Raw genomic sequence first — 18,308 nt, forward strand, 5'->3', positions numbered from 1 at the left:
GCGCAGTTTTAGCTCAACGCCAATGTGGGCACGACCGCGTTATCGCCTACGCCAGTCGCCTCCTCTCTCTCACCGAGCGCAATTACTCGATTACCGAGCGCGAGCGCCTCGCCCTCATTTGGGTGGTATGCAAGTTCCGACCCTACATATATGGTCGACCATTTTACAACCGACCACCACGCCCTTTGTTGGCTTTCCTCCCTCAAGGATCCCACCGGACGCCTCGGTCGCTGGGCCCTACGGCTGCAAAAATACACATACACTGTGGTCTACAAGTTGGGTCATCTACATCAGGACGTCGACTGCCTGTCTCGTCATCCCGTCGATGTATCGGACGGTTTAGGGGATGTCGCACCGATCTGCGTTCTTTCGCTCTCAGCCTTGCAAGACATTGGCGCTGAACAACGACGCGATGAGTCGTTACGCCCCATTATCGAACGCCTGCTCTCTGCTCCATCTGACCCATCCCTTCACATGTTTGTACTACAAAATGGCATCGATCCTGTATCCGCAACATGCACCCTGACGGGCCCGAGCTCCTAACCGTCATTCCGTCTCATCTGCAACAGATTGTACTGCAGCAACTGCACGACGTTCCCACCGCTGGACACCTTGGCGTCACGCGGACCTATGACCGTATTCGGAGACGGTTTTTCTGGCCCCGTCTCAACCGCTTCATCCGGCGCTATGTTGCCGCGTGTGAGTCGTGTCAACACCGAAAAAGACCAGCTGTGTCTCCTGCCGGACTGCTGCAGCCTTTGGATATACCGGCCGACCCTTTTTTTCGCGTTGGCCTTGATCTCCTCGGACCATTCCCTATATCCAAGGACGGAAATAGGTGGATTGCCGTTGCTACGGACTATACAACTCGCTATGCCATTACTAGAGCCCTACCGACGAGCTGCGCTACAGACGTCGATGATTTCTTGTTTCACGACGTTATCTTGCACCACAGTGCACCTCGTCAACTTCTCACCGATCGCGGCAGATACTTTCTTGCCAAAGTCATCGACGACCTACTTCAATCATGTGCTACTAAACACAAACTTACTACCGCTTACCATCCTCAAACTAAGTCTTACCGAACGCCTGAACCGCGCAATAAATGACATGCTAGCAATGTGTGTTTCCTCCGATCATCGCGACTGGGACATTGCTCTACCATTTGTCACGTTCGCCTACAATTCCTCGCGCCACGACACAGCTGGCTATTCACCCTTCTATCACCTTTTCGGCCGTGAGCCGACTTTGCCTTTCGAGACTCTCCTTTCGACCATACTCAACTCGCCGACAGAGTACGCTCGGGATGTAATAGCCACAGCGACCCAAGCACGCCAGATTGCCCGCATTCGTCTTTCTGCTTCACAGACACGCCAGAAGTGCCGTTACGACCAGCGCCATCACGACGTGAACTACGAACCAGGTGCTCTTGCGCTAGTTTGGTATCCAACTCGGCATGTTGGTCTTTCCGAGAAATTCCTCTCGCGATACTATGGCCCTTACCGCATCCTTCGCCAGGTGACCCCAGTCACATATGAAGTGTCTCCGGTGAATGCCACGGTGCCTTCACCTCTCTCTAGCTGACATCATCCACGTCAGCCGTCTCAATCCGTACCTTTCTCAGACCGATGAGCCGCACCAATCAGGTGCTTTTTCCGACGGGGGTGATGTCACAGTAGGTAATGTGGAAAGAAGACGACGCTGATGGTGGTCTTGGAGACGATGAGGAAGTGTTTAGCAGTATCGATGCTCTACGCTTGTTGGCTCAGCCATTAAAAGCCACCTGTAAATAGACGAACGCTTCTTCCTTCCCGTAACAATATAATTACGTCCAGCCGCCAACTTGTGACGCTAAGTTCATCACTACTGCGCCCTGAGACTTATGCAACGCCAGTCAGAACTTTGCGTCTAAAGGTACGTCGGACAGACCTCCTCGCGCCTGCGGCGCTGGTGATAGGTCAGTCATCGTTACTGGTGACCTTTCAGCCACTTGTGTTCAACCACGGTTGCTGAGGTGCTATGCCTTCTAGATTTTCAATATATGCCGCTCGGGCACTACTACGGTTGCTACTGCTCCTACAGAAACATCTGTGATGTTATTTACAAGGTACTACATCGCCATAAGGCGCGAGAAAGCTACGATCTGACATGACTGACTTAGCCCGCTGCTTCACCTACTTTACCGCGCCGACAGCCAGCGTCCGAGCGTGTACAAACTCGACCTGACCCCAATGCTGTCACGCCTAGGGACAAACCCCTACAACACGCACTAAGAAACCTCCGTGGTACCTAGGCAGAGTCATATATTCAAGGAGCAAAAGCCCCCAAAGTTTCTCTCTCGCACCCGCTCTTACTCGCGCCTGCGCACAAAGGACTGGCGATCCCTCAGATGAATGTCTCGTTTTTTAACACAACAGTGTTAAAACCATGACGCAGAAGATCCGGCGTGCCGCGTTGGACGTCGTTGCGACAAAAATATTTTTGAACCACCCATACCCAGGCCCTCCATGAGGGGCAAGGAAGTTACTGAACTAATTGAATTTCTCAAGCTAAAATACGCAGAAAAACCATAAAGTACGACTTACACGCAACCTGCAGGCATGATACTGTCGGATTGTAATTTGAATATAGGAGAAAACATAATTCTGTAACGCGGAAACTCAAACGAGCTCTTTTTCCAGCGTTTCTACCATGCATAGACCAGCCACGGTGTCCGCCATTTGCACACGCCGGCGCGCAAATATCTCGGAAGCCACGGAGCAGCGTGCCCGTTTCCTTGAAACATTTCCAGATGGTGCTCGTCTCCACCGCATCACGGCCCACGCAAGATGCCGCATTTCTACCAGAAAGCCCACCCTCGTGCATAGCATTTGCCCCGAGCGTTTCCCGGTAAGCATTATGGTTACATATGCTGCAGTTGCCGGAAAGCATTCCATTCTTAAAGTTCCACTCTTAAATGTGAAGCTTAAGCGCCCTCCAAATTTTTGACAGTCCGGCATGAGTAATGGAGGTTTCTTGGATCAAGCGCACCTCGTGCTCACCGTCTTCGCGACTTTGTGAGTGCGGAACCAGGAAATATTTATCAGTGGCTCGTGAAACCCCAAGGAGGGGCCTGTGGAAGCCACTTTGAGATGCCATGTTGTACAGTATATTTGAGCACATAGCCATTCATCATCATCATCATCAGCCTAGTTACGCCCACTGCAGGGCAAAGACCTCTCCCATACTTCTCCAACTACCCCGGTCATGTAATAATTGTGGCCATGTTGTCCCTGCAAACGTCTTAATGTCATCCGCCCACCTAACTTTCTGCCGCCCCCTGCTACGCATCCCTTCCCTTGGAATCCAGTCCGTAACCCTTAGTGACCATCGGTTATCTTCCCTCCTCAATACATGTCCGGCCCATGCCCATTTCTTTTTCTTGATTTCAACTAAGATTTCGTTTACCTGCGTTTGTTGCCTCACCCAATCTGCTCTTTTCTTATCCCTTAACGTTACACCCATCATTCTTCTTTCCATAGCTTGTTGCGTCGTCCTCAATTTCAGCAGAACCCTTTTCGTAAGCCTCTAGGTTTCTGCCCCATATGTGAGTACTGGTAACACACAGCTGTTATACACTTTCCTTTTGAGGGATAGTGGCAACCTGCTGTTCATGATTTGAGAATGCCTGCCAAACGCACCCCAGCCCATTCTTATTCTTCTGGTTATTTCAGTCTCATGATCCGGATCCGTGGTCACTACCTGCCCTAAGTAGATGTATTCCCTTACCACTTCCAGTGCTTCGCTACCTATTGTAAACTGCTGTTCTCTTCCGAGACTGTTAAACAATACTTTAGTTTTCTGCAGATTAATTTTCAGACCTCTGCTTTGCCTCTCCAGGTCAGTGACCATGCATTGCAATTGGTCTCCTGAGTTACTAAGCAAGGCAATATCATCAGCGAATCGCAAGTTGCTAAGGTATTCTCCATCAACTTTTATCCCCAATTCTTCCCACTCCAGGCCTCTGAATACCTCCTGTAAACATGCTGTGAATAGCATTGGAGATATCGTATCTCCCTGTCTGACGCCTTTCTTTATAGGGATTTTGTTGCTTTCTTTGTGGAGGACTACGGTGGCTGTGGAGCCGCTATAGATATCTTCCAGTATCTTTACATATGGCTCATCTACACCCTGATTCCGTAATGCCTCCATGACTGCTGAGGTTTCGACTGAATCAAACGCTTTCTCGTAATCAATGAAAGCTATATATAAGGGTTGGTTATATTCTGCACATTTCTCTATCACTTGATTGATAGTGTGAATATGGTCTATTGTTGAGTAGCCTTTACGGAATCCTGCCTGGTCCTTTGGTTGACAGAAATCTAAGGCGTTCCTGATCCTATTTGCGATTACCTTAGTAAATACTTTGTAGGCAACGGACAGTAAGCTGATCGGTCTATAGTTTTTCAAGTCTTTGGCGTCCCCTTTCTTATGGATTAGGATTATGTTAGCGTTCTTCCAAGACTGCGGTACGCTCGAGGTTATGAGGCATTGCGTATACAGGGTGGCCAGTTTCTCTAGAACAATCTGACCACCATCCTTCATAAGATCTGCTGTTACCTGATCCTCCCCAGCTGCGTTCCCCCTTTGCATAGCTCCCAAGGCTTTCTTTACTTCTTCCGGCGTTACCTGTGGGATTTCGAATTCCTCTAGGCTATTCTCTCTTCCACTATCGTCGTGGGTGCCACTGGTACTGTATAAATCTCTATAGAACTCCTCAGCCACTTGAACTATCTCATCCATATTAGTAACGATATTGCCGGCTTTGTCTCTTAACGCACACATCTGATTCTTGCCTATTCCTAGTTTCTTCTTCACTGTTTTTAGGCTTCCTCCGTTCCTGAGAGCCTGTTCAATTCTATCCATATTATAGTTCCTGATGTCCGCTGTCTTACGCTTGTTGATTAACTTCGAAAGTTCTGCCAGTTCTATTCTAGCTATAGGTTTAGAGGCTTTCATACATTGGCGTTTCTTGATCAGATCTTTCGTCTCCCGCGATAGCTTACTGGTTTCCTGTCTAACGGCGTTACCACCGACTTCTATTGCGCACTCCTTAAAGGGACACTAAAGGTTACCAGAAACTCAAGTTAAAGTGGTAGAGCAATGTTCTAGAACGTCTAAGACGTCAATATAACCGCGAACAGAGCTTTAGTAACCGAGAAATTGAGGTAAATGCATGACACGATTTGAGACCCCCCAGCGACATTCCGGTACTAGCCCGATGACGAAAGGACTGCTCATAATTTGTGTTACTAATACTCAACTACTCGTATTAAAAATATCATTTCATTCGATTATAAGACGGAAAAAAATGCTACTTGTGTACGTCTATTCGATTCTAAGAAAAAATAACATTTTGACGTTACCCTTCAGTAATATGGGTGTTCGAAAGGTTTCGTTTTCGCTCGACTCTGCGCGCTCGACTCTGCGCCGCGCAGGCTTTGGAGTTTCAGTAGTTTCGTTATCGCGTCGTGCTGTGAGGGTTCTGCTGGCTCACGAAACTTTCATTTGGAACAAGCAGCGAGAGTGCCACGTCCATGTGATGTCGTGGGAAGCCCTCGTTGCTTTCCCGCTCCGGAGAGCCGGTGTCGAGGCCGCCGTCGTAGTACGCAACGACGCCGGCAGTGCGAGCCCTCAGCAGCAGGTCGCGCTCGTTGGTGCTCAAATCGCTGAAGTTGAGCCCACCATCGCGAGCCAATCTGTCGGTGTCAGGGTCCATTGCGACGAGCGTCGAAGTTAGCGCCATAGAATGAAGTACCAGCTTATGGGCGTCTTGCGCTGGAGTTTGAGGTATAGTAGCGGCGCCTGGTGGCGGTGCGGGAAACGACATCTGGGTCGTGCCAGCTTGGGTCGTATTGAGCCCTGGCTGTGGCGAAGCACGTTTCTAGGCCGAGTTTTGCGTCGATTCGCACATTTTTATGCTCTGTTGCTAGTGCGAAAAGGCTTGTCGCTTCTCATAGACCACGCCTACCACGCTGCGAGCTCGCCGCAGCCTATAGTTTAACGAAAACGGACTCTGTGTGCCGTGGGACGTAATGTGGGACGTAATTCGTTTCTCCTTCCGCTAGCCACCATACTCCCGCTTTCGCTCTGCTGTCGGCTCTGTCTTGGCTCTGTTTCTGGCCGCGCGTTCGCGTTTTGCGCAGAAAAGCCGTAGCGCCGTCTGCGGACGCCGTTCTACTCACCGATGGCGCAACGTCACTATGAGACCATGATGTCAGTACTCCTCGATCGGAGGGCGGGCGATTTGAACTGCGCTAGAGGTACGCGGACGCTTCAGAACGCATTTTCTCTTAAAATAAGTCTCTCCTTGGCGCGAAACAATCGTTTCGAGGTTTCTGTGATGGTATTTCAACAGTCCACGTTGACTTAATAGTAACCTTTAGTGTCCCTTTAATGATGCCCATGAGATTGTCGTTCATTGCTTCAACACTAAGGTCCTCTTCCTGAGTTAAAGCCGAATACCTGTTCTGTAGCTTGATGCAGAATTCCTCTAGTTTCCCTCTTACCGCTAACTCATTGATTGACTTCTTGTGTACCAGTTTCTTCCGTTCCCTCCTCAAGTCTAGGCTAATTCGAGTTCTTACCATCCTATGGTCACTGCAGCGTACCTTGCCGAGCATGTCTACATCTTGTATGATGCCAGGGTTCGCGCAGAGTATGAAGTCTATTTCATTTCTAGTCTCACCATTCGGGCTCCTCCACGTCCACTTTCGACTAACCCGCTTGCGGAAAAAGGTGTTCATTATCCGCATATTATTCTGTTCTGCAAACTCTACTAATAATTCTCCTCTGCTATTCCTAGAGCCTATGCCATATTCCCCCACTGACTTGTCTCCAGCCTGCTTCTTGCCTACCCTGGCATTGAAGTCGCCCATCAGTATAGTATATTTTGTTTTGACTTTACCCATCGCCGATTCCACGTCTTCATAAAAGCTTTCGACTTCCTGGTCATCATGACTGCATGTAGGGGCATAGACTTGTACCACCTTCAATTTGTACCTGTTATTAAGTTTCACAACAAGACCTGCCACCCTCTCGTTAATGCTATAGAATTCCTGTATGTTACCAGCTATTTCCTTATTAATAAGGAATCCGACTCCTAGTTCTCGTCTCTCCGCTAAGCCCCGGTAACACAGTACATGCCCGCTTTTTAGCACTGTATATGCTTCTTTTGTCCTCCTAACCTCACTGAGCCCTATTATATCCCATTTACTACCCTCTAATTCCTCCAATAACACTGCTAGACTCGCCTCACTAGATAGCGTTCTAACGTTAAACGTTGCCAGGTTCAGATTCCAATGGCAGCCTGTCCGGAGCCAGGTATTCTTAGCACCCTCTGCAGCGTCACAGATCTGACCGCCGCCGTGGTCAGTTGCTTCGCGGCTGCTGGGGACTGAGGGCCGGGGTTTGATTGTTGTATTCATATAGGTGGTTGTGGCCAAGAACTGCACCAGGGTGGCCAATCCTGCTCTGGTCATTAGAATCCTGCTCTGGTCATTACATAGCCATTAGAAAAGGGTAAAACATGCTTGACCTTTTGACTGCCAAATTTTTAAATTCCTTCACCTGCCAAAATGCGGAGGGAGCTGTGACACTAGTTTGTTTAGGTTGTGCTGCCGTGAAAGGGCGACAGAGCACCAAGGCATTTCAGTGGAGATTACATTGGTTATTGGTTGTTTTATCCTATTTCAGTATTTCCAAACAGATAAATTCCATTGCATTAGCCCAGACAGATGGACAACATATGCTACACTGGTCATGGAAACGTCTGCCCTTCTCGTGCTCAGTCCCGGCCTTCCTTTTTCTCTTGTTGGCTCAGCAGAAATTTCATGCTACAAAGAAACCGGTTTCCGCTGTCAATTTTTTAGGTTCATAACGCATCAAGCATTCATAAATCCCTTCGCCTACCGAAATGCAGACGCAGCTGCCACACTAGTTTGTCATGGCTGCGTTGCCGTGAAACAGCAACAGAGCTCCGATGCGTTTACTCAACCTGCAGTCGGTAATTTAAAATGCAAGATTTGTGCTTGCTTAGATCTTTCCAAAGAGGGTAAAACAGCTACACAATATTCTTGGTTCTGGTGAGACGGGGAGTGTGCTGAAAACTCAAAACGAGTACACTCTGGAGGCGCAGGTGTTGTGTGAGCATGGAAGCCTGAGTTATCTTGGCAGTGGCAGTCAGAGGGCTAAGTGCTGTGACTAGAGAAGTGTTGAGTTCGAAGAAGCTGCTCAAGACTGCATGGCAGGGAGAACAGGGCCACTCTTTTATAACGATGCTTTTGGCTCGATATTATGGCATTCTTATCATGCTCCTTCCACAGCCAGCTGATCTCCCCCTGATCACTGACAAAGTGCGAAAAGGAATAACATAAGGAAAGGGCATTACTACAGTGTCACGGTCGTGGCTTTTTAGAACAGCAGAAAGAGAAGTCAGAATGCATAACATGTGGGGGAAGAAATGTTTATTTGGCAATAGCGTGACTCGGCCACTACAGCTTGTGGGCTGTGCGTCAAAGAAGCATGGCGCATGATACACCTATGTACCCACATGTAATTCAATATTTCACATGACAAGTAGACGAGCTGAAATTTTAGAAATAGATGATGCTGAAAAGGTATGGTTTGATGACATCAACGTAGCAGTCGAGGTCTGTGGATCTGTATGCTTGGAGAGTTGGTTGCAGAAGTGTGTAAGCTAAGCTCTAATTTTGCAGCACTAATGTAGAGACAATAGTGCTGCAAAATTGGAAATTGGTCCTGGAAATGCGAAGTTGATTTGAAATGACATTCCGAGCATAAGTATTATCACTTGTGTGCATGTGAATCCAAGTTCTTGCCTGCCTCTGTGCTCACAAGATAGCAAATCTGTTTGTGTCAAAGTGTCCCCATACTACCAGACCTCTTTATATTCAATATTTGTTACAGGCTGATACCTGCAAGAAAAAATCTATATTTGCTTTATTTACTATATTTACTCGTGTTCATTACATTGAGGTTTGACTGTACTATTGCAACACACCAGTGTACGTCAATGCTGGTAAAGTTGGACAAGTTTGTTCACGTTCATCAGTGCAGAGCAGCACTGCAGACAATGCAAGGACAGAAAAAAAAAGAAAAACAATGCTGCTTATACAGTTTGTCAACCATGTGAAAGGAGAACAGTGCAATCACTGTCCTTGTTTGCCATAATCACAGCCCTTTCCTTTTTCTTTTACACGCAAGCATAGATTCCCCATCTGTCATATCGGCGACATTATGTGTGTCGCCACGAGGGTAGCGAGCACCAGAGGAGGAAGGCGCCTGAAAGTGGAGAATAGAACTGCACGCCGGGGAATGTACGGAGGAGCACGCTCAGTGCGTGGCAGACCTAGAGTAAAGTTTAGGTGGCATATTGAACGAAGCGGGGAAGGAGAAAGGAGCCAAAGCATAGCGGAGGAGAAGGTTAGGCACAAATGTGCTGGGTTGACCTCCTCTGGCAGTTGCTGTGGGTTCTGTGCATGCAATGAACGTACCGGGTTGATCTCATGGTAGAGAGGCTGTGCACCGAGCGAGAAAGATGGATCAGCACCGTAAGTTGCGGCAGGCTGATTACGAGTCGATCGACCTTGCAGTCATTACCAAGCGCCGGGCATGAGCTGAACAAGTCCGGCGAAAGATGTGGTCTTGGCATGCCCAGGAGACTCTCGAAGAATGTGCTAGGCATCTTGCGACAATGCGGGTGCATCAGGCAGGACGGCATATAGCTCAGAAACTCCGGTACAATACCCATACACTTACGTGTAACCCGCTTTCACGAAGTGAAACGCCATTACAACTTTTGAAATCTTTGTGTGTCTTCTGCATGATTTTGTGCTTTAATTTCTCCACACTAGAAGGTATCTATAGAATTAGCGCACATATTCTTGACAACTGACAAAATGTGTCATTAAATGTGAAAGAGGTATCTTGTTTTCACAAAGCAATTTTAGCTATGTGTTTAAGGGATGCTGTCAGAATATACAACTCAAGTTAACGAAGGAGATTAGTTCTCCAAATTATTGATAGTACCACTTTTGTCGAGAGCAGACTTTATAAGTGAGAAAATTACAAATGCACGACAGGAATGAAATTGCAGCACCAGATCCCATGGTGCAATCTGTCCCGCTTATGATATACATGGTAAGCTGTAGTCCACGTTAACTGCATCACATTTCAACATGAAAGTGCAGTTAAGGCAATGTTACTGCTGATTTTTTTCAACAGAACACACTAGAGCTATCAAATTGGGCTGTCCTGTCGACACTTATATGGAGTGTGGCTCTGTGCAGATCTGTCGTTCAAAGCAGGCAGTAGGGCTCACCAAAGCATGGCATGCCTGATCGTCAGCGCAGCTGCATAATAGACCACATTCACTGTGAGCTAATGGAATTGCAGAAGAATTACAAAAACCCATGTTAAATTGTGATTTGTTCTTCATCTAAGCCACTTATAGGCCTAAAGGTAAAAGAGTTGCAACATCTTTAAATGGGTAATTGGCAGTCTACGTAGATTAAGTGCCATGCCTTTAGTGTTCCATCTAAAATTCCACACAGGCCCCGAGTTGTGCACAAGGTTGTGGTAGAGATTCGTATATCGTCGCACCATATACCTACAGAAGCTGCAGTAAAACATTTGTGATGTCATGAATTAGCATTTCAAGTTTGTGGTTCGTCTGCTGCTTGCTTCATTAAACCTGGTGTCACATCAGTTAGCGATTATGACGCATTGTACCGGTGTGCAAGTGCATTCATATGTTGTAACCTGTGGTACCACATCAAGAGCCAGAAGTCTTATTGTCTGTGGTCATATGCTGTTGTCTGCATTTTAGAAATGTTTTGGATAGTCTTGTCCATGATAAACATACCTATTTTTTGCTTAAATTAGCATAATTTTAGAAAGTTTATATTGACGCTGACCTTTTTTCTTTAATTCGCTTGGGTTGCCAATAGCATAATGTTAGGATGAAATTAAATGTAAGCACTGAAGGCGAGTTCCATGCAGATACAACAAAGGTGACTTATAGAATTTGTTCTCCATGGTCCACCTTTCATAGCCTTCAAGTTAGTCGGCTCTCAACTTCACACCTCCAAGTACCCCTTCGCGGACTTTCTGTGTCGGGACACGTTGAAAGTAATTGGCAGGCATCTACTGTCGAAGCAGGAGTGGAGCACTTGAGACACTGTACTTCATCTTCACGTGGTTGACCCCAAGCACAAGTGATGGCGAGTATAAGTGCTTCCACGGAATGAAGTCTCTCTCCGGAGACTTTCTCCATGCAAGAAAGATTGTGGGGAAGCGAGAAGACAAGTGGGTGGGGGCGTGTCGAGAAAGGGTGAGCATTGCGGTTCGCAAGGTCGTCGTCATGGCTGTGGCCATGTGCCTGCACCCAGTGGACTGTAATCTTCATGTGCGAAGTCTTGTGAATTTTCAGACACCCTGTACTACAGCACTTAAGACTAGGGGCTCGCAACTTTGAGAGCGCATTGGTTGTGCTGTTTGAAAACGAAAAATGACAGGGGTAATGTTGAGGGACCGGAACACAGTGGTGTGGATTAGAGAGCAAACTGGGGTGGCTGACATACAGAATGGGTGCCAAGGGAAGGGAAGCATAGTCAACGATAGCAGACAACTAGGATGAAATTGGTAAACTTGCAGGCTTAAAACCGAGTCCCATGGCACGAGTCAGCGTTAACTGGAGATCAATGAGAGAGGCCTTCGTCCAGCAGTGGATATAAAAATATGCTGATAGTAGTGATGATGATGCAGTTTGGAGCAGATGATGGCATGCAGTGGCATGAGCGAGTTTCTTAGACTACAGCCGCCTGGTTCACGAAGTGACAATGTCTCGTTCACGAAGTGACAACTTTAAAGCGTCAGATTACTTAACATCGATTGACAATGTAGTCCCTCTTTAGCGATAAAAAAATTAATTAGCCACCAAGCAGACACCATCAAAATTCATTACATCACAGTAAGTTATTGCGGAAACACTAAGGTGGCGACGCCACTTACCTTTAGTTTCTGCATATTTTCTGGCTAATCAAGCCTTCTCTCACAGTAAGAAAGGCTAAATATACATGAAATTACTTTTCTGTCTATACTGTGTCTTTAAGTTCCATTTTAAACAATTTCAATTTAAAAACCACAGACACGTAGCCTGTGCTGCTATAGTTCAACACTCTGCTGCACTGTCGAGACTGCTCACGCGACCATAAGATGCACCTCCCGATGGCTTGCAGATGTAGAAGTGAGCTTGACCCTTGTAGTTATTCTGAAAAGCAAACATGCGAGCACTGTCATCTCGTACATGACATTGCCCGCTGACTGCCATCATTTTAGGCTAAGCGCTCAATTCAGCCACACATGTGCGACGGGAAAGTGGCAAAGACGAGCGATGCAACAAGATACGGTCATCTGGGGGCTGAGATCTGCCACCTACATTTCTTTATGTTGACAAACAGTTTTTGGTGCATTCCTTGTCTCTTTAGTATCATTGAGTATGCAGCAGTCAAACAAATTTGGAGTCCTGAACTTTTTAGCAAGTTTTACTCGCATCCACAAATATGAATTTCATGCCTGAACTCCAAAAGAAGTACTTTGGGTGCAGTAAACCGTTACAGTTATATTTCATGTGCACTGTGCATGGAAAGCAGTGAACCACCTCAGAAATTTTGACCAGTGGAAATGGTTTCGGTCGAAAACACTGAAAGAAAAATTTTAAATCCACTGAAACTGCACAATGGGTGATGAAAAACATGACAACAGAATGCAGTTTCATCAGTTGTTACACAATAAAAAAAAAAAAGAGCAAGGAACTAAACAAAAATTCCCTCTACAAAACCAGCGTGTCAAGTAAAATTTATGTCACCTAATCATATCATGTAAAAGTGATAACACTTTCTCTTGGAATAGTAGTTGAGGGCTGAAATCGGATTGATTTCTGCATAAGATGCACTTCACTCATTTCATACCTCAGTTGATACACGTTGCGCAACAAGCTTGTTTGCATAAACTTTGCAGCGCACTCACATTTAGAGCAGTGCAATGCCAAGTGCTAGGAATACGCTGTGCCTTTCAGCCAGTTTTGGCATGCCCTAAAGCACACATACAAGCGCACTTCATCTATGCTGCATACTCATGAATGCATGTGAGAGGCAATTGTGGCACATGGTACGAACTCACTGGCATGCCCTAGACTAGCTGTTACAGATGCTGCCCATTTTGTCCCTAGCTGAAGAAAAAAGTGTCAGCACCAAACAAGGAACCCACTTTTTCTAAAAAATCTGTGTGTAGCTCACAGAGGAAAGGTATGGGCAAGTACCCTTTTCTCTTCCTTTGCCTTTATGTTGTGCCAAGCTTCAATTCTCACTTTTCAGTAGTACGTCTTGCACAGGTGCAAGTGCAAATCAATGTGTTCAGTAAGAAATGGCAATCGATACTCTTTTAACCACATTGTGGTTCGTGGCCAACTCTAGTGAAAGCCTTCGGCATACCTTGATATTGTCCATTGCAGCTGTCAAGTGCTGCTCCTCTATCAGCGTCACAGTGCAACCGCCGAATCCCGCGCCTGTGAGCCGAGATCCGTACGCTCCAGACTCTAGGCTCAGCTGAGTCAGTTCATCCAGCTCGGGGCAGGAAACCTCAAAATCGTCCCTGCAAGTTTAGAAACACTGTTGTTTGGTTGTGAGGCGAGGTTCGAATGACAGTACGTTGAAATGGAACATGTGCATACGCAACTACTCTTCAGCTGATTCTGTAGGACACAAATCAGCTTTTTAAAGACATGCAAGATGGACGACAGAGCAATCTAGCCTGGCTGAGTTACCAAAAAAGCTAGAATTGGTTTGACTGCGCAAATGCACCAGGGGGGCAACACTTGTGAGTTAAAGGCCAACTGCAACGAAATTTCACTCTGGATAAAGTGGGTATGAACGAGTAGTTTATACTATCGGAACAACCTTGGCCAAGTTACATGGCTCGTAACTGCCTTTTTTTTAACAGCCTTCAAGCAGCCCCTAAGCAGGTGATGAATGCATCCAGTTGTCAGTGGGTGTAATGCTACTCCCAGACAATCTCCCTAGAGATTTTCAGCATGCTGAGGGTACCACCTAACCTAAGAGGTCGTGATGAAGAGAAGCCCTGACTTTCAATGTCTCGGGCATGGTGTCATTTTCGGAGAGCAGTAATATTGGCATTTTTCTGGTTCTGCCATCAAAAATGTCTTGTCTTACTTTTGCTATCCTTTTGTGGTGCGTCCGCTCCTATTTCGAATGCAAAGTTTTGCACAGAGGCTGTTTGATTTGTACATCATATGAAACTAGGCTTTTTGTGCAGTCCAAAATTTTGTTTCAGCAGGCCTTGAAAGAGTCATTAGATCATTCTGGTGACCAATGTACTCTTGTGCAAGCATGCCATTACTCGCAACTGCGGATGCCGGTCCTTTATGAAGCATGTGCAAAGTGGCTTGTCTCACTGCCTCATTGGAAATGAATCGAACTGCATGACGCGCTCTCAGCATTGCACCACTTCAACATAAATGCTATGGTGAAATGGTCATAAAGCCTGGCTAGCAAATGAAAAGCAATAAGCTTAAATTCCACCTGGAAACAAGGCATTTTGCTGGAATAGCTGGTGCATATCGACTGGCCAAACCAGTAGAAACAACAATTTTTTTTTCCCCAGAAATCATTATATATTGAGGCCACACACTGTGTAATATGGTGTCACATGGGCACTTATGATCACAGTCAAGCCTGATCGGGGTTGAATTTCTCTATCGTGATTGGCTCTTTCACACAAGCTGCGGAGGAGAGCCAATTGTGCTCCCTAAATTCTATCTCAAACACAGTTTAAAGGGTCCCATGTGACTGCAGCACACCTCAGTTGAGCGGCCATTTAGTGAGAATGGCAAAAAAAAAAAAGAAAGTGTAAAGTAACTGGAACCAATTGATACTAACCTAGGGGCAGAAACTTGGAGGTTCAAGCTTCAGAAAAAAGCAAGTACCACGAAATAAGTGATAGAATGAGAAATAGTAGGCTATTATAACCTTAAGAGACTGGGAGACAGTTGTGTGGATCAGAGAGCGAACTGGGCTAGCCAAAATTCTAGCTTACATTAAGAGGAAGAAATGGAGTTGGGCAGGCAATCTAATGCATAGGGCACATAACAGGCAGTCTGGGGAAGGAAATTGCAGGACAACACAAAATGAGGTGGCACAATGAAATTAGGAAGTTTGCAGGCATACAATGAAATCAGCTGGTGCAAGACAGGTGTAATGAGAGATTGCCGATAGACATCTCCATGTGGCAGTGGGCATAAATTAGGCTGATTATGACAAGAATGATTACTGCCATGTAAAGCAACTGCACCTAAGAGATGCGTGGCTGGCATTCATGAGTTCGCCCAGGCCCCGGAAGTCGCCCTTTCGGAGCAGTTCAGCTGCTTGAGTTGTGCGCTGGATTTCCGAAATGACGTGCCGGGCTCGCCGATACTGTTCCAATGTCATTCGTTCCCGACAGCCTGCAGACATGATTGGTGAACACAGTCTCTGAGTGCAGACTAGGAGAAAATGCACTGTCCATTCAGTAAATGAAGCATTTAGCATGACTGATTCCATTTCCTTTGTTTTAGTGTCTGTAATTAAGCGAATTCATACACTACATGGCTATCGATTAAAGAAAAAACTTCCATAGGGCTAGCTTCAAGTACATCTATACCAGTCTTCAGTCCTATGTTATGTAGCAATGACAGCACTTTTTTTAAATAACAGGCTAATAGGCTAATAACAGGTTAAATTTCAAACATTTGACGCAGGTCAAATGTGCAAAGAAACCCACAGTAACGTGTGATTCACAGCTAGTACCTCATATTTGGCAGCACAATGTCATTACGGCAAGTCACCACAGTTTTCTGCAACAGCACATGACATAAGGCATCAGTGCACAGTTGTACGAAACATGGTGTGAAAATAATAATTATTACAATTTATATTATGTTGAAACAAAACGAGAGACAAAGGAGGTATAGGAAAGCGGTGCTTGCTTGTTGGCTAACTGGCATGTTTATTTATTTATTATTTTATTTATTTGAACATACTGCAGCCCTTAAAGGGCTATTTCAAGCATGGGTACAAGCCTAAGTACAGTGCAAAGAAGTTTGTAACACATTAGAAATGATATAAAGAAGAGAGAAAATGGTACTACTACACTGTGTTTCCAATGATTGAGGCAACAAACTGCTTCGATGGGAAGGAAGGGATATTGCCAGGTAAAGTATTCCGTAGTTCAATGGTGCATGGAAAAGAGACTGTGTCTAAATGTGGTAAAGCAAGCAAAAGGTGTTTTCAGGTTCAGTTCATGAAAGCTGAGAGTCGAAGACTGTTTAGCAATGGACAAGTATTCACAGTTTGATAGTCGACAAGAAGAGTTAATGATATCCTGCATTTGGCTATGGTGTTAGGCTGCTGAGCATGAGGTCGCGGGATCGAATCCCGGTTACGGCGGCCGCATTTCGATGGGGGCGAAATGCGAAAACACCCGTGTACTTAGATTTAGGTGCACGTTAAAGAACCCCAGGTGGTCAAAATTTCCGGAGTCCTCCACTACGGCGTGCCTCATAATGAGAAAGTGGTTTTGGCACGTAAAACCCCATAATTTTTTATATCCTACATTAATTTCAGTGAATCGATTTCACAACGAACAGGGAGTGGTGCTAAGTTCAATGAAGCAAGGGCAGAGGACAAGGAGAAGTATCTGTTGAATATGCGGTACAGTGGAATCTCATTGTTACAATTCTGTATAATACGTTTTTTGGGATAATACATTCTTTTTCTTTTCCCGGCCAATCTCCCACAGGAGCAATGCATTTTCATGCGGTTATTGCGATCACGTTTTCACCTGAAATTTGATAATACGACTGAAGGAGTGAGCTTTTACTGGTATTTCTAAAGCTCCTAGCTTCATATTCCAGTGCTCTAGGTTAAATAACATCCCAACAATCTATAAAGAATGTGTTACGCCCTAAGCACACTGGAGGGAAAACGCCCGCGGCGTGTCGCCGGCAGTTCTGAGGCACTGAAGTCACACCGACTGGCGATGTGCCACTGCTCAGTTGAGTGTGGGAACAGCAGCTTCTTTAACTTCGAGGACCTCCTTACGGACAACTAAAAGAAGAAACTTCAGTGCAAGCTGACAAGCTATTTCAAAGTTGCTAAATATTAGCACGCTGACTGCGGTTCGTGTAATGCCGAGTGATGCTGCTCTGCATAATGTGTTACGCTGAGCAGTATCGCTCAAATCCACATGAACCTTTGCTATTGAGTTTACCACCGATTAGACCTATTCTTGTACTTTTTTTAAGCTTGTATGGGTTAATACGACTTTTGGATTATATGTTTTATTTTCCGGTTCCTGTGGAGATCGTATCAACGAGACTCCACTGTATATAAAGCGCACAGCCTTTTTTTTGTACCGTCTCAATTTCTTCTGTTTAAAGACAGAGCAGTACTTGAATAAAAGAAATGAGCGCTACAAGGACGCGGACTAAGTGCCACTGCTCAGTTGAGGTATGCCATTTTATAAGGATCGCCTACAATGGCTCCAGAGCAGTAGACATTGGCAAGTGACACATTCTGGCAACAATTGACAAACCCCAGCATACCTTCAAGATCTTCAAGTGAAGCATCTCTCAGGCTCTTGCCAAGGATGGCACTGGCAGCCTGGCAGTTCTCACGGCGTTGGGCATATTCACCACCTGTGAGAGCGTGCTTCACTTGCGAGTCGGTCACCAGAATCACCACGGAGGTCAGGTTGACGGGTACATGCTCCAAGGCAAGGGACCTACAGGGACATCGCAAACTTCACCAACATCGGACCCCAAAAAGCAACACGAATGTGAAACTTATAGTTTTATGTAGATATTATCATTATATCCTGACTATTGTAAGTGTTTTTCAGGACAAAGGTCATCCCAAGAATTGCTGGTTAGCCCCTCCTTGCATCAGCGAAGCTCACATTATACCCTAAAACTTCCTAGCTTCATCACTGGATCTGATTCTCCCTGAAGCCTTTGACTGCTCTTTTCTTCTTTTCCTTGCCGCCAATCACCACAGACCGACAGAATAAGAGGACGCTAACATTTTGTAGGTTATGCACTAACTTGCACTCACTGTGCTCATCAATGCTAACTCGCCTTCATAGTCTCTTCTACCTGCACTCATGTCGACGCACACTTGACAACAGTCACTGAC

At 45.9% G+C, this 18,308-nt stretch overlaps 1 protein-coding gene and 1 long non-coding RNA gene across 2 annotated transcripts in view; one reads left to right on the forward strand and one right to left on the reverse strand.

Annotated features, from left to right (window-relative positions):
- The first annotated feature begins 2,696 nt into the window (after positions 1-2,696).
- LOC142590490 (uncharacterized) overlaps positions 2,697-18,308 on the forward strand; it is a 35,005-nt gene continuing 19,393 nt past the window's right edge. Inside the window, exon 1 of the long non-coding RNA XR_012830163.1 lies at positions 2,697-2,889. This is a non-coding gene — a long non-coding RNA (uncharacterized LOC142590490). The remainder of the gene's footprint in view (positions 2,890-18,308) is intronic.
- Positions 11,906-18,308, reverse strand: part of LOC142590488 (galactokinase-like) — a 29,179-nt gene continuing 22,776 nt past the window's right edge. Inside the window, exons 5-8 of the mRNA XM_075702649.1 lie at positions 17,720-17,898; positions 15,430-15,580; positions 13,554-13,713; positions 11,906-12,331 (exon numbers count right to left, since the gene is read on the reverse strand). Of these exons, the coding sequence (XP_075558764.1) occupies positions 12,233-12,331; positions 13,554-13,713; positions 15,430-15,580; positions 17,720-17,898 (589 nt within the window). The 3' untranslated portion in view covers positions 11,906-12,232. The remainder of the gene's footprint in view (positions 12,332-13,553; positions 13,714-15,429; positions 15,581-17,719; positions 17,899-18,308) is intronic.

This window comes from Dermacentor variabilis, chromosome 8 (assembly GCF_050947875.1).
Source record: "Dermacentor variabilis isolate Ectoservices chromosome 8, ASM5094787v1, whole genome shotgun sequence".
NCBI classification, from domain to species: Eukaryota; Metazoa; Arthropoda; class Arachnida; order Ixodida; family Ixodidae; genus Dermacentor; species Dermacentor variabilis.